This window comes from Canis aureus, chromosome 5 (assembly GCF_053574225.1).
Source record: "Canis aureus isolate CA01 chromosome 5, VMU_Caureus_v.1.0, whole genome shotgun sequence".
NCBI classification, from domain to species: domain Eukaryota; kingdom Metazoa; phylum Chordata; class Mammalia; order Carnivora; family Canidae; genus Canis; species Canis aureus.
The window spans coordinates 78254796-78278332 of NC_135615.1; the positions used below are offsets into that span (position 1 = coordinate 78254796).

Below are 23537 nucleotides of genomic sequence, written 5' to 3' on the forward strand. Positions count from 1 at the left end.
TGTCTCTTTGTTAGCAATACTTTTACCAACTATGAACTTACAATTTTTTTTCCCATTTGAAGTAAACTTAAATAGAAAATCTGTTATGCCAAGATGTTGAAAAATCCCAAAGTAGATAAAGAAGGTTTTGTGCTGCCAATCCAAGTCTTTGTGATGCGTTTTCTAAATCTTACCTGTGTTTGTGAACATATTTAAAGCAGACTCACTTACCCTAAAATATAGGCCTCATAGGGAACACAAACACTTTTAGCCTTTTTTATTGAAATGAATTTTCTCTAAATCTTAAATGATCTATAGGTGGAGTGTTGAAAGTATTTTTGATGCCACAGTCTTTCTACGTTTTCAAAACTTCACCAAAGTAAATTCCTTATGTTCAATCCAGGCATTTAAAAAGTTACAAGTAACTTTTAATCAAAATGTACATTTTCCTTAATAAATATTTTAACATGCTTTCCTGTTTTACCAAATGCTGGGATATTTTACCCTTTGATATCTCCAAATTTGTGAATAGAGTTCTCATTCCTTTGCGGTGTTCATTATTCATGCCTTCAGAAGGCAGTGCTCAGGTGATTTACAGGATCACATGTCTTAGAGAACCTGCCATGAGTCTATCTCTAGACCAGTAACATCTGTAGTGTAAAAACTACTCAGCAGATCTGCCTTAACTGTTGAGCCTTGAGCTCAATCCTGATACTCGGGGAAACTCTTGTCAGAGATTGACATAACTCTTTACAGTAATGGAGATTGAAAAATGGAGACAGACCTGTGTGATCACAGTAACTCGTCCTCCAGCACACTAAAACTGGCACCCTGAATTTAGAAATATGGCAAAATAAGTAATATGTATGGTATTACATCAGAATCCCAGGCCTGCTCTCTGCTGTCTTTCTCCTCTTACTATAAAATCAAACATGATTTTTCCTATCTTGTATCTTAACATTTAATTCCTATGAAATTGCTCAAAGCCCAAATAAGCTTAACTTGGAAGTTTTCTGTGGCACACTAGTAGGGGATTGGAAAATGTTGCGTGGAACAGACTGCCTTAAGCTTCATTGTTGTCAGGCATAGCCACCCGAGGATTTGAATTCCAGCAGACAGCCCAGCCCTTGCTTTTGTGCATTTGCAGTTTTCTTAGGTTCCTTTTCTTGTAAGAGTCAGGGTCCTTACTGCTTTTTCTTTCAGTTAGCAATGGCAGGTGTTGTCGGTTCTGCTCCCATTCCCAGGTTCTTGGGGAAATGAGAACACCTGCTGAATCATTCTTGAATGTTGCTCCTTGTCGCAGTTCTGTTTTGCCTCTTTTGATGGCCTTTAGGTTAATAACAATTTTAATCTATGTGACTGTATTTGGGAAGATAATTAGGTAATGCTAAAACTCTGATTTTCCTTTCTTGGATAGAGATCGTTTATCTTTTCATAAGATACACAGTGTACTCTATCCCTGGCAGATTAAACTTGATGAATGGCAAATAAAATTGGGAGGTATTTTGAATTTAACCCCACACCATTATATATTGTAAAGTGCCATTACCGTGTTACCTATACTGAATCTTAAGGTCTCCTCTTTATATATTATGTGAATGTATGATTAACTTTTCTATATCTCTTTTCTTCCAAAAAGCTCAAAATGCTTCACATATCTTATCTTTTACATTCAACAACATCCCTGTGAGGTAGGTAGAAGGCAGGTATTATTACCTTCATTTTACAAATTAAAGACCTGAAGCATAGAGAGTTTAAGTGACTTGCTCAAGTTCAGTTTCTTGGTGGCAGAACTTGGATTAGACCTTGGTCTCAACTTGCAGTCATGAGCTCTTCCTCTGCAGCTTTATTAGGGCTGACCACTCTGAAGGCTTTCAATTGACAATGTACAGTCTTAGCACAAATAAGGGATGTGACTATGCTGAATTTTGTTATTGTAAAAATTGAAATGTTTCAAACTAAAAATGGAAATTAGCTTTTTGGACGTGTAGTATAAAAGTGATCAAAATGGGCTTTGATTTGAATTGTCTATCCCTCAGATCTCATCAGAAGTAGTACATAATACAAATACGTAAATTCAATCTCTGTATGTTTTCTTCTATGTTTTATGCTGGGACTCACTGGAGATCTTTGTAAGTAATCAAAGCTGGCCCTTTGTCTTTAATTTTGACTTTTAGGGAACTCTGGGACTGTTTTCCCAAATGAAAACTCAATTTGAGGTGGCTTGGTTTTGTCTTAATTTTTGCAACTTCAAAATCAATAACAATTATACTGTACTTCTTCCTGAAATTTGTTTTAAATACCTTACTTTCTCGAAATAACAATGTAATGAATAGCTCATGATACAGATTGGGGTGGGGAAATCAAATACGTTTTAATTGACATGATTATTAACTTGGATGAAAAAACGTTCAGCGGTTGATACTGGCTTATAAAAATATGATTTCACCGATGAGGTTAAATTCTAACTTGGAACTCAAGAATTTTCATTTTCATTTCCAGATGTGTATCACATAATCCGTGAAAAGTGTTTATGAAAATCATTTATGAAAAAGCATAATAGGGAAAGAGGTTATGTGATTTGCAAGCCATTGTGGAGCATGGCTCGGAGTTAACGGTCGTGGGTGTCCTGATCAGAGCTCTGCTGTGCTGTCAAGCAAGACACTTCTCTCTGTGGATGCCTCTTTTGTAGAATGTGGTTAATAATACCAGCCGATCTCATAGGGCACTGTACAGTCTCGTCCCTATCGTGCACTGCTCCTTAAACCAGAAAAGGGGTAGTTACATGGAGCTTTGTTGTACTCCTGAAACATTTTCCCCGAACAGCGATTCGTCTGATTGTGCTAACTTTGGACATTTTGCATTGTTTAGGAAACTGAATGTATCGCTGAGTCATAAATCTGTAAAAATACATAGACTCTTTAATTTGCTTTCTTGCTCAGAGCCCTATGAGTTTGTGTCTCTGGAGTGGCTACAAAAGTGGTTGGATGAATCGACACCCACCAAGCCTATCGATAATCATGCCTGCCTGTGTTCCCATGACAAGCTTCATCCTGACAAGATCTCAATTATGAAGAGAATATCTGAATATGCAGCAGACATTTTCTACAGTCGTTATGGGGGAGGACCAAGACTTACTGGTAATTCTGGGTGTCTTCTCTGCTTACTAAGTAACATGTCAAGTCCTCACCCTGAAGTCTCTAATTGACTGAACCAAACTGCCAGCCAGACCAAATGTTCTGCATACTTTGCAGAGAGGATTTGCTAAGGAAAGAAGTTATGTAGCATTATACACCAATTTTTGTTCCATTTTGGTGTTTTTTTATTTTCCCCTCTCCAAGTAGACAATTTTCTTCTTTAGAGAAAACCATATGGTAGTATTTTGTTACTTTGTGAAGTAAACTTCAAAGTACATGAGCAACAACAAAAAATACTTGAACCTTGGTCTGGTCAATTGCACATGTATTGTAGATTGTTACCTAGCTTATAAAAGGAAGCTACTTGATTCTACTTTGAATATAGAGCTATATAATACCACCCAGTATCCATAGTCTCTTTGGTTCTGGTTTTCTTTCCTCAAAACCTTTTTCTTTTTAATGAGCAACTGATAGCACAAGCCCCACCTCCAATCTATAGGTGAGTCTATAGGTGCTGTCACCCTCCTATCTTTTCCTAAATTAAATCTTGTTTTCTGAAAGTACATTGTACTGCATAAATACTGGCGTTTAACTGTATGATCCAGGCCTTCTCTTAAACACATTTGGAACTTTGCTTTCTAAATTTTTGATTCTTGATCAATTAAGTAGAGATAAAAATCTTTCAAAGAATCACATTGCATATGATTCCTACAACTGAGTTTTAAATTGGCCCACAGTGGATAGTACTGTGCTTTGAACTGTTCCAATATGTGATACTCTTAAGAAGATTTCAATTAACATTATTTTTAGACTCCCCCACCTTAGAGCCTTAATTATTGAACTCTAATCTTGCACAATATGCATCTAAACCCTGTAAAACACTATACCTGAGGCATAAGCAATTTTAGCATATTATGACATTTCACCTCTCATTGTTCTTTATGCAGATAGCAGTATTGATGTCTTGCAATTGGTATCATTAAATAAATTAGGATGTATACCAGTTTTCTGTTTTGTTAAAACTTGTGACTTTGGTTTAGAAATCTGTGTTCTGTGAACTTCTAACAGTTTTGTCACAGGTAATCTGTGTGCAGGAACTTCATTTGCTCTCCTCTCTCCCCTCTAGTGAAAGCCCTGTGTAAGGAGTGTGTGGTAGAGCGCTGTCGTGTGTTGCGTCTCAAGAGCCAACTAAATGAAGATTATAAAACTGTTAATAATCTACTAAAAGCAACAGTAAAGGGGTATGTTACACAGTGTATACTGTTGATGATAAACTGAAATGGTTGCAAGAGCTAGTAACCAAATGACAAAGGAGTTAGCGTTTTTCAAAGAAAGATTAATGACACGCACTACAGGAAGGTTAGATTTTTGCAGTGATTGCCACTGTGGCAAAGATGAAGAAAGCCGAGTCACCCAGCCTTTGTGACTGTATTCCTTCCATAATTAGAAGCAGAGGTATGCTTCCGACCAAGGCTGCACGTTAGTTTGTGTTCTGGCATAGGGGTGTCCCCTTTTAGAAAGGCTGAAGTATGTTAACAAATGGTATCCAGGGGAGCATCCTTGGGATAAATACCCAGCATACTTAAGGTATGTCAAGCACCACTGTATATGAATATAATTTTAAGATTTTATTTATTTATTCGTGAGAAACACACAGAGGCAGAGGGAGAAGCAGGCTCCCTCCAAGGGACTTGATGTGGGACTCGATCCTGGACCTCAGGATCATGCCCTGAGCCAATGGCAGACGCTCAACCACTGAGCCACTCAGGCGTCCCACATTTTATATTTTCCAAATAAAGATCAATTAAGTTCACTGCTTTTTGATCATTCTGCAAACAGCCTCATGACTCCTTAAATGTATGTTTGTATATAGGCATGGATCTATGTATGTGAGGACCTGTCTGCATGAAGGCACAGCTGTATGTCATTAGGAACAGCAGTCAGCTGAAAGAAAGTAGCCCATTGAGTTGTGTTTGGCATGAATGTAATTTAGGAAATAGGATAAGATTTGGGATGGGAAAAGAATCTGAGATACCCACATTTCAGTAGTGAAGAGTAAAAATGGCCCCAAAGAGGGAGTGGGTTAAAAATTGTGTGCACAGTAGCAGTTATTGAATGTTTCTAATTCATTGTAGTTGTGGGCTTTACAAGTTAAGAAGGGTAGAGTAGGTATTAGGAAATGATTTCACACGGTCTCTATTCCACAGCAATGATGGATTTTGGGTGGGGAAATCCTCCCTGCGCAGTTGGCGCCAGCTCGCTCTTGAACAGTTAGATGAACAAGATGGTGATGTAGACCAAAGCAACGGGAAAATGAACGGCAACACATTGAGTAAAGGTAACATGTAATGCCTGTGTGTTTGGTCATGTCTGGTCAATTCTGTGCCGCAGAATTCCCATCTGTGCAATTTCTAAGGCCATTTTTATTAAAGCTCCCACATATGTCTGAACAAATAAGATTTTTAAGTTCTTGAAATTGAGCAAGGGGTCCGCAGGCACACAAAGGAATTCCTTTGACCCTGGCATCCGTTTTGCTCAGTCTCTAGTTCATCACGTCCAAAATTCTGTTTAATTCTGCTCTAGGCTAAAAATTTTTAAGGTGAGTCTGCTGCCAGTTACACGGTATATTGTCAGCTTAGTGTGTTTGGTTAAAGATTATCCGCAACACTGAAAAGCCGCCTTTGTCAGAAAAAATGGAGCCTGTCCTGCATTGTTCATCTAGGAGAGAAGGCAGCTTATGAATAACATTTAGATTATAAATTCTTTGGAATTTTCTGAAGCTAGGAAATTATGTGCATATAGGTCAACTACTAAATTGAATATTATAATCATTGTTTTAAAGATACAGTGAAAATTAGGGCTCTAAAATTATTTGTAGGTTTAAAATGGAAGCTAGTGGTTTGATCAGTCTATTTAGCTGCTGTTTTCACCTAATTTTCTTATTCAAAAATCTACACACACATATTACTTACTGAAATATTCTGAATGTTCATGGTTTGGCTCTCCCCAGATTACTACCTTTTAATATTGTGTGTCTGTGTGTGTATATATTTTAAGATTTTATTTATTCAGGAGAGACACAGAGGCAGAGGAAAAAGCAGGCTCTCTATGGGGAGCCCTATGTGGGACTCAATCCCAGGACCTTGGGATCATGCCCTGAGCCAAAGCAGACATTCAACCACTGAACCACCCAGGCGTCCCTATTAATTTTTCTAATTTTATTTATTCGTGAGAGACATAAACAGAGAGGCAGAGACAAAGACAGAGGGAGAAGCAGGCTCCACGCAGGGAGCCTGATGTGAGACTTGATCCCAGCACTTCAGGATCACACCCTGGGCCGAAGGCAGGCTCTAAACTGCTGAGCCACCCAGGGATCCCCGGTATTTTATTTTAATAAATGTACTATAGTTATTTTCTGAAGAATAATTAACATACAATATCAAGTTAGTATCAGTTGTACAACACAGTAATTTGACAATTGTTAAGAAAATATAAAGTCTGAATCCACTATTTGTTTTATGCTGTGATTTTCAACGTTTTTAAATTTGAAGAGCGCTGTGGGCAGCCCAGGTGGCTCAGCGGTTTAGCACCACCTTCAGCCCAGGGTGTGATCTTGGAGACCCGGGATCGAGTCCCATGTCGGGCTCCCTGCATGGAGCCTGCTTCTCCCTCTGCCTGTGTCTGTTTCTCTCTGTCTCTCATGAATAAATAAAATCTTTAAAAAAAAAAAAAAAACTTGCTGTGCTGCTCAATTCACAGACATCACGTTAGTTGCAGTGTTACTGACCAATCATTTAAAAAATAAATGTTTGGGATCCCTGGGTGGCGCAGCGGTTTGGCGCCTGCCTTTGGCCCAGGGCACGATCCTGGAGACCCAGGATCGAATCCCACATCGGGCTCCTGGTGCATGGAGCCTGCTTCTCCCTCTGCCTGTGTCTCTGCCTCTCTCTCCCTCTCTCTGTGTGACTATCATAAATAAATAAAAATTAAAAAAAAAAAAAATTAAAAAAAAAAATGTTTAACACATTGCGTCATATGACCCTTCTAAATGCTTACTTGGTGCTGTTTTAAGCTGCTTTATGTATTAGTGCCCCCCCCCCCCCACCTTTTAAATAAAAGCCCAAGTAATCTCTATACCCAACACATGGGGCTCAAAATGACAACCCTGAGACTGAGTTGCATGCTCCATCAGATGAGCGGGGCAGGCACCCCAATGATCCTCCACCTCACTTTTAAAGATTGTGTTTACTTATGAGAGACACACAGAGGCAGATTCATAGGAAGAGGGAGAAGGAGGCTCCCTAAGTTAACCTGGACCCTGAGCCCGAGGGAGATGATCAACCACTAAGCCATCCAGGCGCCGCAACCCTTCCTTTTAAATAAAGTCAGCTCCGTAGTAGAAAGTATTTTGATGTTGGCGTAGCTTGAAAGTAGTTTGAAAGTAGTTTTCATGTTGCTTTGAGAGGTATATGGTTCTCTTCTCTCCCTTCCACCATTCAGAGATTGTAAGAGCCTAAATCAGTATAGAGGTAACAACAAAGTAAAATCTTCAGGCTTTCCACCAGATTTAATCACTATAAATAGGGTTGTTTTTTTGAAATAACGGTACTCCTATAGATGCAGTTGTACATTTTTCTGTTAGAATAAATAGTTCTTTTTATTTAGTGGCTATATTTCAGCATATGGAGGTATTATATTTAACTGATTCTTTTCAGTTTTGTTCAGTTATTAGATAAGAAAAGATAAAGTGAGCATATTCTTAAGCTTGTATCAGCTCTTTGCGTAAAATTCCAAGAATTTTTGGATCACACAATTCAACCTATTTATGTCCTGACACGTATTGGTTTTTTCCAGAAGGCATATTGGGGTTTTCTTATTGTATGCTTTCGCCAACATAAAGAGTATCCTTTTCACATCAGTTTTAACTATTCTGACATGTGAAAAATGACTTACTGGCAAGGCTTTGCCTTTCAAAATCATCGATCAACCATGGTGGTTTATTTGAGAAGTTGTATTTATGAAAAAAACTTTTTAAACTTTTTTTTAAAAAACTTTTTTTTAAAGTTTTAAAGTTAAACTTTTTTAAAAGTTGTATTTATGTATATGAGCGTATCCATTCTTTGCTTGGTTTTCTACTTTAGCTTTGTAATGATTAGTAGTATTCTTTAAATGTTCTATTAAGTGTATTCAAAATATCTTATGTGAAAAAAAAAACAAAACAAAATATCTTATGTGCTTAAACTGAAACCATGATAACTATTCTACTCTCCTTAGACTTAAGGCTTTCATTTGATTGTTTTCCTGGCATATACAACTACAAATTCATGGTGACACAGTGTAGACAAATAGGAAAAGTGGATATTGGAAAAGAAATTTTAACGGGAAGTTTTAAGAATTCTTAATATACATGTTCCATGTTAAAGGTTAAGTCCTTATTTCTCAATAGTTTTTTTCTGAAGCTTTCTGTTCAACCCTTAAAAGAATCAGTGGGTGAAAATGACATGACATGTAGATGATTAACTTGGTTTATGATCCTGTATTCTGAATAGCTTGACTAGAATTAATGGAAGGAGATGTATTTTTCAATTAGACGAAAGGAACATTTTCTTGCATAATCTACATCTTGAAAAAGTAAAGCTTGCCATTCGAGTATTTTTCTTTCCTTTTAAGGGAAAGAAATATAACACTTCCTAGCAGGAGAATAGGAATCACGTGGGTCTAATTTTTAGAATGTTTTTAAGTTTTCTTTGGTCAAAATTATGCACTGTAGTGTCTCTGCTACTTTGAACTTCAAATATAACAGCTAGAGTGGCTATTATTCATCTGTATTTCTTTTGATTAGATGAATCAAAAGAAGAAAGGAAAGAAGAGGAGGAGGAATTAAATTTTAATGAAGACATTCTTTGTCCACATGGTAAGCTAGAAGCATTTTTTTTTTCAAAGTTTGCCAGTCTGACTTTGGCATATCATAAATGTTTTGTTCATTGTTTAATGTGTTTCTTAGGGATTGGGCCCTGATATGGTCGCCATGTGGAGTATCCACTTTTCTTAACTGTGCTTGAATTTTAAAGTTTGTTCTCTTATCCTTTTTAACAGTTAGCTGCTTAATGCCGGTTTTCATTCCAGTGCCTCACATATCTTTTTGTCTTTCCTTGCAAAAAAAGTTTAAATAGGATATTTTGATATTTAGAGAAGAAACTTTTTGTCACTTGCCATATTGAAGGACTGTGTTTAAAAGCAAGAATTTCAATTATGTCTCATGACTGAGTCTTTATTTGACTTATTTCAGTTTTTTTCAGTTAATATATTAGAAAGATATATACAATGTATTTTAATGTAATGTATAATATATATGACTTATGTCAGTTTTGTTCAGTTAATATAAGAAAAGCATTTTCAGAACATTGTTTACATATTTCTTAATATTATCAGGGTTATTTCTTGTTTCACTTCTTAGGCATTTATTGACCAGCTACTTTGTGCTGCGTACTCTTAATAAAGTCTGGTTGTTTATTAATCCTATATATTGTTTATGTATTTCTTATTTGTGTTGGAGTGCTGACTTCTAATAAGTAACTTTGCAGGGGAATCATCGTATATGTGACATGTTTTTCCATTCTGTTTGTGCTCTGCAAGTCAAACAGGCATCTACATCTCAAAGCCATGTAACTGTTTAAATCCCCATCTCCCCTACTGTATCCAATTCTTATTTCACTAGTTAATTACTAACTGTGCATCGTATCTCACACCTACCCTCATGCACACTAGTTCTTTTAGATCATTAGTCCTTGAGGTCAGTAGTGATAATAGCTCTCACTGGAGTGGTACTTGTATACTGATCTTTGGGACATGACTCCACTGTCTTCAGCTTATTAGTTGAGTGACTGAGCTTGCTTGCCTACTGGCCATACAGTGGTAGGAGAGATCATGGTGGGATGTGGATTTGGGTCTCTGTTGGTCCCAACCTCATGTGTCCTTCCTGTCACGTCACCACCCCCCCCCCCCCCCCCCAGTAGTAGCGCACAAGACAAGTCCACACACAGAATACATGAACTTGAGCGGTGGACAGATCGAATAGGTACAAGAAGGTAAAGTGACTACCCAAAAGTGGATCAGGTTTTCTCATGATGCTTTCATGCCTTTTTTGTTTTGTTTTGTTTTTTGTTTTCCTTACCTGTCATAGCATGCTATAGACAGTGAGGTATATTCCTCCCTTTTGAGAGTTGAGGATTCTGTGGCACAATGTTGAGTTTCCTGGTGACTATTTAGAGGCTGCTTGAAATAGTGTTAGATTGTCATCTTACTCCTTACCTCACTGACTTATGCTGTCTTCCCACCTCTTGTATCATCTTGTCATTTCAGTATTACAATTGGGACAAAAAGCATGGCAGAGCTGAATGTGGTTTCAGAATTTGAGCTGCGCTCCTCAGCAGAAAACTTGAGCATGAGCTGTTTTTTAGAGCTTTAGCTTGATCTTAACTTAGTGGCTGTACTTTATCTTGTATTTTATTATCATTTTTCCCTGTATTTTGTACAGTCAGCATGGAGCTTGAACCCAAGACCTTGAGATCAAGAGTCTCGTGTTCCATCAACTGAGCCAGCCAGGCACCTCCACTTTAGTATTTTTAAAGAGTTCTCAAAGCCTCGGTATATAATTGTTTGAAACCATTTTTTTTTTCCAAAAACCATAAGGAATGCTTTGTGTTTTAGTAGACCATTTCTCTAAAGCTATTCTTTTTAGAATACATTTTTTCTTCCATTTCTGACAACATGTAAGATTCTTGTCTCCTGCATTGTGACATCTATCCCCAGTCTGCCTTGGTGCAGACTCTACCTCATGCATTGTGTTGAATGCTCTTTGGCTGCCGTGTGTGTGGCAGAGGCTGTTGAGGCTGAGCTTTTTGCTGTTAGGGTGCCCTGGCGGGCCCGTTGCTCTGGGGTGTTCCTATTGTTACCTGCCCTTGGGCCACTCAGATTTCTCCATGAACATTTTCCATTTTCCTGCTTGGAAAGTGCAGACTGGGCTGTAAGTGCTCTGGGGTCATGAGAGACAGGGTGCCTGGGAGTCTCTCCCTTCTGTGTGGAAACATGTACTTGACTCAATCTCAGCTCCTGACCCTATTCATCGATGCACCATATTCATCCCTGGCGCAGAGGCCTGAAGTGACCTGTCGGCAGCAAAAGCCTGTGGTATTCTGTGGTTAGAGAGGCCATTATCTAGAGGGCCTAGAGAAAGGAAGTGAGAATTTTAACAGCCTCCTAAATACAGACTTGGTCTATTCTCTTGTGATTTAATCCCTTCTGTACTTGTGTGCTCCCAATTCCTGGGCTAGTGGGGGCCGTTCTGCAATTTAGTAAATCTGGTTACTACCTGACTTTTGCTCATTTTAAATTCATTTTCTTCCGTCTCATCCATTTCTTCCTACGTTTGAAAAATTTTTGTTGGCATTGCTCCTTCTGTGTTGTCTTTTTCATCGTTATGATTTTAGAAATTTTTAAAAATCCCTTTACTCTGGGGGGCACCTGGGTTGCTCTGTCATGTAAGCAAGCACCCAACTCTTGATTTTGGTTCAGGTCATGATCTCAGGGTTGTGAGATAAGAGACACTGTTGGACTCTGCCCCTGGCAGGGAGTCTACTTGGGATTCTCTCCTTCTGTCCCTCCCCCTTCCACTGGCACAGTCTCTAAAATCTTTTTTAAAAATCCCTTTACTCAGGTTTAATGGTATTTGAGGAGGCACTGAAACTCCAGTTTGAAAGTGTCATTTTTATCTGGAAACCTTTATTTTCAATTTGGATGTTTTCATAGTAAATCCCAATGTATCTATAAAGCCCTATGTATATTTAATCAGAGATTTATGTGAAATAATCATCAGATTATACTGCATTGGGAGATTTACTACTGATAACAGACTTTGGTATTGATTGCAGAGAGAGACAGAGACAGAGAGAGAATGTGCGCTAATGAGCCGGGGAGGGGCAGAGGGAGTGAAGCAGACTCCCTGCCGAGGACAGACTAATTCCCCACTATATGCCCCATGGGACTATAGATCCCAGGACCCAGAGATCATGACTGATCTGAAGTCAGGTATGAGACAGTTAACTGAGCCACCCAAGTGCCCCTAAACCTTTCTAATTATACAGTTTGTTTAGCCGTTGGGCAGTTTTTGTGTTTTTATGTGTTCTTCAGAGGTTTTGTTCCCCACCTTATTATAGTTTGAACTAGTTTTTTTTTGGATGAGGGTATTTATACACATTTAACCTCCTTGTTTACAAGATTTCTGTGTTTAGCAGAAGAATAGCTGTGTTTAGGTTCTCCAGGACTGTTTGAATTTAATCTTTTATGACTGATTCAATCGAGTGTTGGGAGATGAATTTAGGTGATTGGCTTTTTTTCTTTTATAAGTTAGGAAAGTGATACTAATTACAGGATACACATCTAAAATATACAACAAGTGAAATTTAATGATCATGAGATTATATAAAGTTTCAGATATGTTCAATCATCGTGTTTTTTAAAATGTTATGCTAAATTTAGAAACATAAAAAGTACAATGGAAAGCCTTGTTTCTTACCAGTGAAAGTGCAATAAAATGATTCTGACTTCAGAAATATATTTTTCTTTATATACATCCAGCATTAAGGCTAGTAAAAATACCCTCTCATCACAACAAGGGCAACACATCCCTAGTGACAGCAAATCCTATTAAAGTGTGTGTGTTTGTGTTACTGTTTCCTCTGTTCACATACCTTTTCTGTACCACGCACATACAGGGATAGCACATACATACTCTTCAGTCATTTTTAGGTAGGGTGAGGTGGGGGGAGAAAACCAGTTTAAAATTATAATTGCCTCGGAGTTCTTTCTAAATCAGATTGTGGAAATCCGCTGTCCTCTTTGTTTACGGCGGCATTGTATTTCACCATAAAGATGCAATAAATTAGAATCTGGTAATCCAATAAACCTTAAAAAAGTTCCCTGCTTGTATCTGAGGATAGACGTATTGGAGTAGGTCTTCATGACCTCCTGAAATTGAAGTCAACAGCCTACTCAGAAAGAAATTTAATTTTTACCGTGTGATCTATTTTTCTCTGATAATTTTTTCTAAAGCGAAGTAATCTTGTGATTATTCGAAGCTGAAAAAGAGAGGGTAAGCCAGTGCCTTTTGAGGGGTTAGAGGATTTTAACAAGACAGAACTGAGGTTGTATCCCAGCATCATCATAAACAAACTATAGTAGGGACTCATTATGTCAATTTTTTTTCACTCAGTTTGTTTATTACATAGAACCTATAAAGTAAAAAATGATATGGTATTTTGAAAAGTTACTGGCTTTATTTTTCTTAGTTAAAGGGGTAGAAACAAATGTATGGCCTTGAAACCTTAGAGATGGTTTTTAAGGTAATAACTGCACATAAGTACAGTTCACTAATTTATCAACTGGGAGCAGCTGAAACAACAAGTAGAAGGATAAAGGGAGAGAAGGGTAGAGAAGGGAGATGGACCCCCGAAAGCTGGATGTGAGTATGAAACTATAAACCGGCGTTGGGCCCATGAGATGGTGGTCACCACTGCTTGGGCATTGCTGTGGTCTGAAAAGAGCAAGAGTGGTCCTGACTAATATTCTCTCCCTCTTGGATTTTTTTTATGATTTAAGTTATTTATTCATTTTTAAAGAATTACTTTAGGAAGAAAAAAAACGAGCATGGGGTGGTAGAGAGAGTTTCCCACAGACTCCCTGCTTGAGTGAATAGCCTGACTCGGGCTCAATCCAGTGACCCATGAGATCATGACCTGAGCCAAAACCAAAGGTTAGAGTCTTAACTGAGCCACCGGGGCATCCAGGCCTGGGAGTTTTAAAGATCCTTAGGGATTGGGGTGAGGGCTGTAGCAAGGAAACCATTTGGATTTTGACTCCGAGATGGTTTTCTGATTGAATGGAGCTTGCTTTATTAAACTTTGATAATGTACAACAATGATTCTGGTAAGATTGGACTCAAACTTGAAAATTATCTCTCAGGTGGGACAAAAGAAAACGTGTAGATAAGTGTGGCATTTTGAGTGTGACTCGAGGTACATTGCTCTTGAACAACAACCTCTGCCCTGGCAAAGGTTACTAGGATCCCCAGAAGCCCCTTTAATTGCTTCCTTCAGTGGCAGGAAGAAAGATGGGAAGTGCATGGCTCTAGTCCCCTGTATTTTTAATTGCTTGGTTTTCAATCACAGATGTAGATTAAGGACCTATGGCAATGGCTAGCTTCTTTAGAATTAAGAACCTTAAAGGTGAAGTTTTGACATTTTTGAAACTAAGGAAACAGATAATCATAGGAAAGAAGAATACATTTTTTCTTAGTTCAAAGGAACAGGAAATAAAATTTTAGAAGGGTCTATACTAACCTTGTTGAAGTTTTAATTTATTTAAAATTTTTTTTTAACTCAGGGGAGTTATGCATATCTGAAAATGAAAGAAGACTTGTTTCTAAAGAGGCTTGGAGCAAACTGCAGCAGTATTTTCCAAAGGCTCCCGAGTTTCCAAGTTACAGAGAATGCTGTTCACAGTGCAAGGTACTGGATGTTGAGCTGCCCTGTGTAGGAATCACATGCCGCCCCCTGGATTGACTTTCCCCCAGAGAACTGACATTGTGCTTTTGTAGGGAGGAGTAGGGAGGGGGCAAGTCCTTTAATGTCGGTAGGGGGTGGCTGATTGCTTCTTGTTTCATTCTCTTGCAGATTTTAGAAAGAGAAGGGGAAGAAAATGAAGCCTTACATAAGATGATTGCAAATGAGCAAAAGACTTCTCTTCCAAATCTGTTTCAGGACAAGAACAGACCCTGTCTCAGTAACTGGCCAGAGGTATAGTGATCCTCACAAAGGAGGATGGAATGAATACATTTTACGTTTTGAAGGTTCTTGCCAAATTCCCAGTGAACTATTGCAGAACAACCAAGAGCATCTCTCTGATTCTCATGGTTTAGTTTTCTAATTGGGGGATTTATTCTAGACTTTGGCCTCTTGACAGAGGTTTATATTTGGGCTAAATTTATAAAACTTGAAGAAACGGAATCATAGTATATGAAAAAACATTTTGCCTAAAAGATTTATGCTAAGGGTACAGTGAGATAATGGGCATTTGTGTGTGGTTCTGTTCCAGGAAACGGATGTCCTCTACATTGTGTCACAATTCTTCGTAGAAGAATGGCGTAAATTTGTTAGGTAGAGCTCCAAATTTTCCATTTTTATTGTTGTTTATACTAGGATTTTTAAGAATTACAGATTCTTTTTTTTTTTTTTAAGAATTACAGATTCTGATCACAGTAACTTTGGTTACTTTTTAAGCATGTACTAAAAGCTTTCTTTTGTTTACATTAAATGAATGTTCTTAAGAAAACACATTTAACTACTAGACTATCCTTTTAAATATATCTATTATTTAAAAATACCTTAAACATCTTGAGTGATTGCTGTAGTGAAGCAATATTGCTCCTCTTTGTCTCACTTGAGTAGAAAACCTACAAGATGTAGTCCAGTGTCATCGGTTGGAAACAGTGCTCTTCTGTGCCCCCATGGGGGACTCATGTTTACATTTGCTTCCATGACCAAAGAAGATTCTAAACTGTGAGTTTCTTCTCTTGTGATTTATCTAGCGAATTAGAATGGTAATTTTGCATCTGACACAGTGTATGTGCGGGATCTAAGCCTTTGCTGAATTGTGGGGTTTGTCCTTTGATAAGCTCTGCTAGAGTGAGCACTTCTCTAAAAAACAAAAACAAAAAAAACCAACTCCTCTTCCCTACAGAATGCTAGAAGCTGCCCAAGGCAGCTTTGCTCTTGGTCTCTACCTTCCCAGAGCCCTGGTTTTCTTCATCCAAGTTGTGGACCTTTTGCAGCATCCTGTAATCACCATGCTCTCTGTCGTACTTGCTTTTCCTGCAGCCGGCAGAGCAGAGCCAGTGAGATGGTCATCTGCAATTCTGGGGTCTTAAAGTTAAAATATTTGTGCCACCCACTGTTCAAGTGCTTCCAAAAGGGCTGACATCTGAAAGTCACCTGATGTTCCCATTTTACCTTTTCAAATAATTGAAAACTATGTAAGAGAATATATAAACTCTCTGACATTGCTTATAAACAGTGAATATTAAGAACACAAGTAACAGTTCCTTTGGGACTAAGCTCAGAGGTAGGGTGTTTACGATTTATGTTGATAACTGTCTCATAATTTAGGGAAGCTTACCATTAATTTTTCCTTGTAAGTTCTCCATTAGCTCTTTTTTTATCCCTTCCTTCCTCTTTGCAAGGAGTGTTGTAAATGGTAGACACCAGGAAAATATCTATAATACTCAGAAAAATGTATGTGCCAGCTAATTTAAAAAGTTAAACAATTCAGATAAAACTGAAGGCCCCTCAGTCTTAATATATCTTCTCTTCCTCCTCTTCTCTATGTTCTCACAATAACTGAGTCTGAATTTGAGGGTTATCCTGCCCAGAAAGTACTACTTAAAAAGTAATATTTTGCATATTAAAAATGTTTGCTATAAATGGACATCGTACAGTATTTGTCATTCTGCAACTTAGTTTACTTTCATATTTGGGATTTAGCCATGTTGATTCCTATAACTTGAGTCTTGCATTTCACTGCTATAACACCCTCTTATATGAAGAAAACTGTTCGTTATTGAGGATGATGCATCTTTAACTTTCTGTATTAAATATTGGTCTTGGGAACTTGGGATTGCTCTCAAGAGACTAATGGATTATGTTAGTTGTCTTAGTTTCCATGTGTCTTAAGGCATGTTGTGTTTTTTTGCACAGTATAGCTCTCATATGGCCCAGTGAGTGGCAGATGATACAAAAGCTCTTTGTCGTGGATCATGTAATTAAAATCATAAGAACTGAAGTGGGAGATGTAAACCCTTCAGAAACACAGTATATTTCTGAACCAAGTAAGTTTTTTTCATAAGGAGAGTATGTCACTGTTGTCTTCCCTACTTAAAATTAAAGATCATGTGTGAGTCCAAACTCATATACCCTGGTTGGAATTACATATTAGACATCCTATTATTTGTATGTTCATTAGTTGATAATAAATGAATTTCTTTACTGGTATTCTTTATATATAAAGGAATAAAACAATAATAGAAAATAAGAATAATAATTATTGAATACTCACTGGTAACTTTGCTGTGTGTTTATAGACTTTTGGTTTTGTGAAATTAATTCCTCAGCTACTTCTGTTTTGTTTTTTAGAACTCTGTCCAGAATGCAGAGAGGGCTTATTGTGTCAACAGCAGAGGGACCTACGTGAATATACTCAAGCCACCATCTATGTCCATAAAGTTGTGGATAACAAAAAGGTACCAGTCCCTTTCATGGCCATGACTAGTAATAATTGAGGCCTACCTGGGCTCACATTTTTATTTCCTTTGAGCTACTTGACTTAAGAATTCAAACTGAAGTTATATGATTTTATGTGGATTTGGTCAGTTATTAATTTGATACACATGACAAAGAATGTAAGCTGTGTGCCACGAACGGTCTTGATATTGAGGGACTATGGTGGTAAAGCAGAGACACCAGGTACCTGACCTCAAGAATGTATGTTTCTAATGAGTAAGATTAAGAACAAACCCAAAAAAGGGTGGTGGTTCAATATGGCAGGATAGGAGGATTCTGAACAGAACCTTTTCCCAGGATACAGCAAATCTACAGCTGTTTACTGAATAATTATCTCTGAAAAGAACTTGAACTGAATATACAGCTGTTCCACAAAGGATGAAGGAGTCACATCAAGATAGATAGGAGAAGCAGAGATCTCAACAAAAACACCACCCCCTATTACTAGCACAGCAACCTGCCATGGGTAGGGGTCTCAGAAATATGGAACTCCTTCTTGAGGAGAAAAGGCATTGTGAGAACTATACCAGAGAGAATTCATTTTCTAAAAATTATTATTTTTAAAAGTTTTTATTTATTCATGAGAGACGCAGAGAGAGGCCAAGACCCAGGCAGAGGGGCAAACAGGCTCCCTGCAGGGAGCCTGGTGCAGGACTCAATGCTGGAAGCCCAGGATCACAACTGAGCCAAAGGCAGATAGATGTTCAATCACTGAGCCACCCAGGTGCCCCTCATTTGTTAATCTTAAAGTATCTGTCAAACACAAATGCTCATTGGGACTCTTCAGGAACTGGGGCCCCATGTCAGGACTAGTTTTTACTTTCTCCACCTTGCTATTGCCCACAAGAATTCTTTTTTTTTTTTAAGATTTAGTAATTTCAGAGAGAGACACAATTCATGTGCAGAAGCAGGGAGCAGAGGGAGAAGCAGACCCTTCCTGAGTAAGGAGCCCAATGCATGGCTTAGTCCCAGGACCCTGATAGTATAGCTTGAGCTAGAGGCAAATGCTTAACTGACTGAGCCACCCAGGCACACCCCCCCCCCCCCAAAAATTTTTTTTTAATTATACCAGACATTCAGGAAGATTTAATACTAATCCTTCTCACATTCTTCCAAAAAATTGAAGATGAGGGAGTGTTCCCAAACTTACTTTTCAGCCATCATGGGTACCTCCTTAAAAAAGTTTCAGGCCAATATCCCTTGTGGACGTCAATATAGAAATCACCAACAAAAGATCTGCAAACCAAATTTAACAGTATATTAAAATGAACTTCCGCTGTGATTAGATGGGAATTATTCCAAGGATGATTCATCTGCAAATCTCTCAACATGAGGCACCAATAAATAAAATGGATAAAATCATGATCATCTCCATATATGCAGAAAAGGAGTTGACAAAATTCAATTTCGCTTTATATTAAAAGCTCTCAACAAATTCCTTAGAGATGGAACGTAATCCTATATGATACAGGTCCCATATTACCCGCCCACAGCTAATATTATACTCAGTGGTGGAAGGGAAACATTAGCCTTAAGATTAAGAACGAGGATGTCCATTGTCACGGCTTGTATTCAACATAAAATGGGAGGTCCTTGCAAGAGCAGTGAGGTGGCAAAAGAAATTTAAGCATCCAGCATCCAGACTGGAAAGGAAAAAATTATACTCACTGTTTGTACATGATTTGATTTTATATATGGAAAACCCTAGAGTCTTCACCAATAAGTACTAGAAGTTATAAACAAGTCAGAGGAAACAAAAATTAATACATAAAAAAAATCAGTTGCAAAGAACCTACCCTGGTTCATTTCCAGACCATGTGACTCTTGATCTCAGAGTTGTGGATTCAAGCCCTACCTTGAGCATAGGGAAAAAAAAAAAATCAGTGGAACCTGGATGCCCTAATCTGTTAAATTTCTGCCTTTGGCTCATTTAATGATCCTGGGGTCTTGGTATCGAATACCATGTTGAGCTCCCTACTCCACGTGGCGCCGCCTCCTGCCTAGTGCTCCCCCTGCTTTTTCTCTCTCACTTTGTCAAATAAATCTTAAAAAAAAAATCTTACTCTTCCTTTAAAAAAGAATGGCTGTTCTAAAATAAGTCGTGTGGGATCCTTGGGTGGCCAGCGGTTTAGCGCCTGCCTTTGGCCCAGGGTGCGATCCTGGAGACCCAGGATCGAATCCCACGTCGGGCTCCCAGTGCATGGAGCCTGCTTCTCCCTCTGCCTATGTCTCTGCCTCTCTCTCTCTCTCTCTCTCTCTCTCTCTCATAAATCAATAAATCAATAAATCAATAAAATAAATAAGTCGTGGGTATATAGAGCATGTAATCTATGTATATAGTGGTAGCTATAGTCAATAATATTGCATAATTGAAAGTTGCTTAGAAAGTAAATCTTTAGCGCATCCCTTTGGCGCAGGGGGTGATCCTGGAGACCCAGGATTGAGTTTCTCATCAGGCTGCCTACATGAAGCCTGCTTCTCTCTCTCTCTCTCTCTCTCTCTCTCTCTCTCTCTCTCTCCTCTCCCCTCTCCCCCCCCCCCGTCTCTCATGAATAAATAAAACCTTGAAAGAAAATTTTTATCACAATAAAAGAATTTTTAATGGTAACCATTACTCTGGTGATCATTTTACAGTGTACACAAATGTCACACCTGGAACTGGTATAGCCTGATACATTAATTATACTTCAATTTCAAAAAGATGTAGAACATCCCGTAAAATAAACAAACAGGAATATGCTTATAAACTCCTAAGATGACTAAACAGGAATGAATGTTTTTGAAGGAAATCTAGCAGGGTAAAGTGGGGAGAGACTAATCAAGGTGAAGGTGGAAGTGTTAGATGGGAAATGGAAAAGAAATGCATCTTGGGAGAGTTATTTTACTCATTTCCATAATTTCCCCTCTGTACCTTTAATGGACCTCTGTACTTCTGGTAGAGTGGTAAATCTAATGTACTGAAGCAATAGAGTTATGTGTAGAGCAGCACTGTCCAATCCAGCTTTCTGCAGTGATAGTATTCTGTCTTCGCTGTATGCTGTGGTAGCAATAGCCACAGATGATGTGAAGCACTGAAAATGTGGCTATGGTGACTGAGGAACTGAATTTTTAATTCATTTAAATTTAAAAAGCCAGAGGTGCCTGCCCCGGTTTATGATCTTCAGGTCTTGGGATTGAGCCCAACATCAGGCTTCTTGCTCAGCTGGGAGTCTGCTTCACTGTCTGCCCCCCACACACACACACACAGTTCCCCACTCCTGTGTTCTGTCTCTCTCAAGTAACACTACTAGTATTCACGAGTGTTTTTCCAATGAAGGATAGTAAAATAGGGCAAGGACTAAAAGCTATCATAGTTTGTACATGATACCAAGGATTCTAGGATTCTGAGTTATAGATTCAAGTCACTGGAAAGTTGCAAGGAACGTCGTGGTGCGAATAGTTTTGTGCTTTAAAGATGTCACCCTCACTGTGTTTGTAATTGGCAAGAGCAGAACAGGAATAAGAAAGGCCAGTTTAGAGCCCCTTGTACTCTTCTCTCAGAGTAGATGAAGTAGACAGATTTTGGTGTATTTTGGGAGCCAGTGTGTTAAAACTTGCTGTGGGGCAGCCCCTGTGGCGCGGTGGTTTAGCGCTGCCTGCAGCCTGGGGTGTGATCCTGGAGATCAAGTCCCACATCGGGCTCCCTGCATGGAGCCTGCTTCTCCCTCTGCCTGTGTCTCTGCCTGCCTCTCTCTCTCTCTGCCTCTGAATAAATCAAAAAAATCAATCAATCTTGCTGTGGATCGAATTTGGAACATTTTATTATATATATTAAGAATGGATCTTAGGTAGATCCTGACCCAGATCTCTGGGCATGTCATTAATTTGATTCCAGGATTCACGGAATTCAAGACTAGACTATATTGTATTTGATGACTGTTAACCAAACACATTGTTTTAGTGGGATAATTCATAAAGTGTGCTCTTGAAGCTCTTTGGTTCTGCTTCACACATTGAACTTTATTTCTTTCCTGCTTTGCTGAGAAAATGAAGTTAGTGTCAATGACTAGTCTTGTGCCTATTAGTCCTTGTATATATTGGTATCTAAAATCATTTCCAACTTATGAAAGGTTTTATTATTTATTTTGAGTTCTTTGGGGAAAGATTGCATTTATTTGAGAGAGCTACCAAGAGAGCATGAGCAGGAGGGAGAGTGGGTAGTAGGAGAAGCAGACTGCCCACTAGGCAGGGAGCCCAACATGGGCTTGATCCCGGGACCCTGAATCATGATCTGAGCTCAAGGCAGATGCTTAAGTGACTGAGCCACCCAGGCACCCCTATTTTGAGTTATGTATTTCATAACATAAATGAGTCTTTCCTCCATCCTTCCCTTTCTCGATCTTAAGGAAATATTGTGGTTCCCAATGTCTAAATAGTTTGATAGTGCCTGTGCTGGGGACTTCTTTGAACTTCTGCAAAATAACATTGTAAAGGCCCGATAATAATAATAATAATAATAATAATAATAATAATAATAATAATAATAATAACAACTTCTGCACATACTGCTTTTGTTTATGGCGACCACATTACACATGAGCAATTCCTAGGATAAAAAGTAAATACGAACATGTTAAAAGACAAGAACCAGCCACTGGGTCTTGAACTTCTGCCCGATATATTATCCCACCATTGATAAAGCTCCCACACCCTGCAAGTGTCTGACCCATCTTCTCTTTGTTTGCATTCAGGTGATGAAGGATTCAGCTCCAGAGCTGAATGTGAGTAGTTCCGAAACAGAGGAGGATAAGGAAGAAGCTAAACCAGATGGAGAAAAAGATCCAGATTTTAATCAAGTATGTGTCAAAGCTGCTTTTCATTGTCCTACCTTCTGCCATTCTGAAATCAGCCACTTTGTGTCCCTAGACATCTCTCTGTACCTTCCGTGGGACTTTTGATTCTCTGCTCCTTTCTTTGTTTCCAGTCTTTCCTTCGTTTTGATGGCACACAGTTGTAACCTTGATTTCTCTCAAGCATCTATAAGCTGCATTATTCCAGAATTAGTATATTTGTTGCCACTGAGTTAGGTTAACATGTAATACAATGATTAGTCCTTTAGCTGGGAAAGAAGACTAAAATGAGAATCATATATATCTCGGTTTATTGTTCAGCCATGGATTATAGAAGTATGAAAAAATTATCTTAGTTTTCTCATTACAAGCAAAATATATTGTTATCTTACTAATGGAGTTTATAGAAGGGATTTCTGGGTCTCTGAAGTGTCAGTTAAATGACCAGCTTAGCATTAGTATTTTTGTATTTCATCATGATAAATTTTTTTCTGTTAAAATTGCCTATTTTCTGTGTATTTTGTTAATATTTTTGTAATGATTTTCCTATTTGGTTGCTTGATTATATTCTGTGTATTCATAGTGATATTGTAGAAAAGTATCTTAAAAACATGAAATAACATGGGAATATGGTTAATATATGGTGTAGATATGTTTCAGCATCTCAAAGTCAGATGATGGTGTCCTTTTTTTTTTAAAATATTTTATTTATTTATTCATGACACACACACACACACACATAGAGGCAGAGACACAGGCAGAGGGAGAAACAGGCTCTATGCAGGGAGTCTGTCGTGGGACTCGATCCTGGGACCCCAGGATCAGGCCCTGGGCTGAAGGTGACACTAAACCAATGAGCCACTGGACTGCCCGGGGTGTTCTTTTTTTTTTTTTAAAAGATTTACTTATTCATGGGAGATAGAGAGGCAGAGACATAGGCAGAGGGAGAAGCAGGCTCCATATAGGGAGCCCAATGTGGGACTCAATCCCAGATCCTGGGATCGTGCCTTGAGCCAAAGGCAGCTGCTCAACCACTGAGATACTCAGGTGTCCCTCCAGGGTGTCTATAAATACTTTAAATTTCATCAAATTTCTGTCCTAAAAAGAGTGTAGTTTTAACCGATGAGACAATTTTCTTTATTTACTGCTAAAATGCAGTAGTCACGTTATGATTAACTTTCTTCCTAAAGGAATAAAAGTGT

General features: G+C 38.4%; 1 protein-coding gene across 4 annotated transcripts in view; it reads left to right on the forward strand.

Moving 5' to 3' along the window:
• Nucleotides 1-23537, forward strand: part of USP48 (ubiquitin specific peptidase 48) — an 86158-nt gene that overhangs the window by 48689 nt on the left and 13932 nt on the right. For all 4 annotated transcript variants that reach the window (XM_077899241.1, XM_077899240.1, XM_077899242.1 and 1 more), the window contains exons 12-22: nt 2922-3119; nt 4243-4357; nt 5324-5454; nt 8959-9030; nt 14556-14680; nt 14846-14968; nt 15267-15328; nt 15620-15730; nt 16925-17055; nt 17360-17466; nt 22237-22341. In XM_077899241.1, coding sequence (XP_077755367.1) covers nt 2922-3119; nt 4243-4357; nt 5324-5454; nt 8959-9030; nt 14556-14680; nt 14846-14968; nt 15267-15328; nt 15620-15730; nt 16925-17055; nt 17360-17466; nt 22237-22341 — 1280 coding nt within the window. The remainder of the gene's footprint in view (nt 1-2921; nt 3120-4242; nt 4358-5323; nt 5455-8958; nt 9031-14555; nt 14681-14845; nt 14969-15266; nt 15329-15619; nt 15731-16924; nt 17056-17359; nt 17467-22236; nt 22342-23537) is intronic.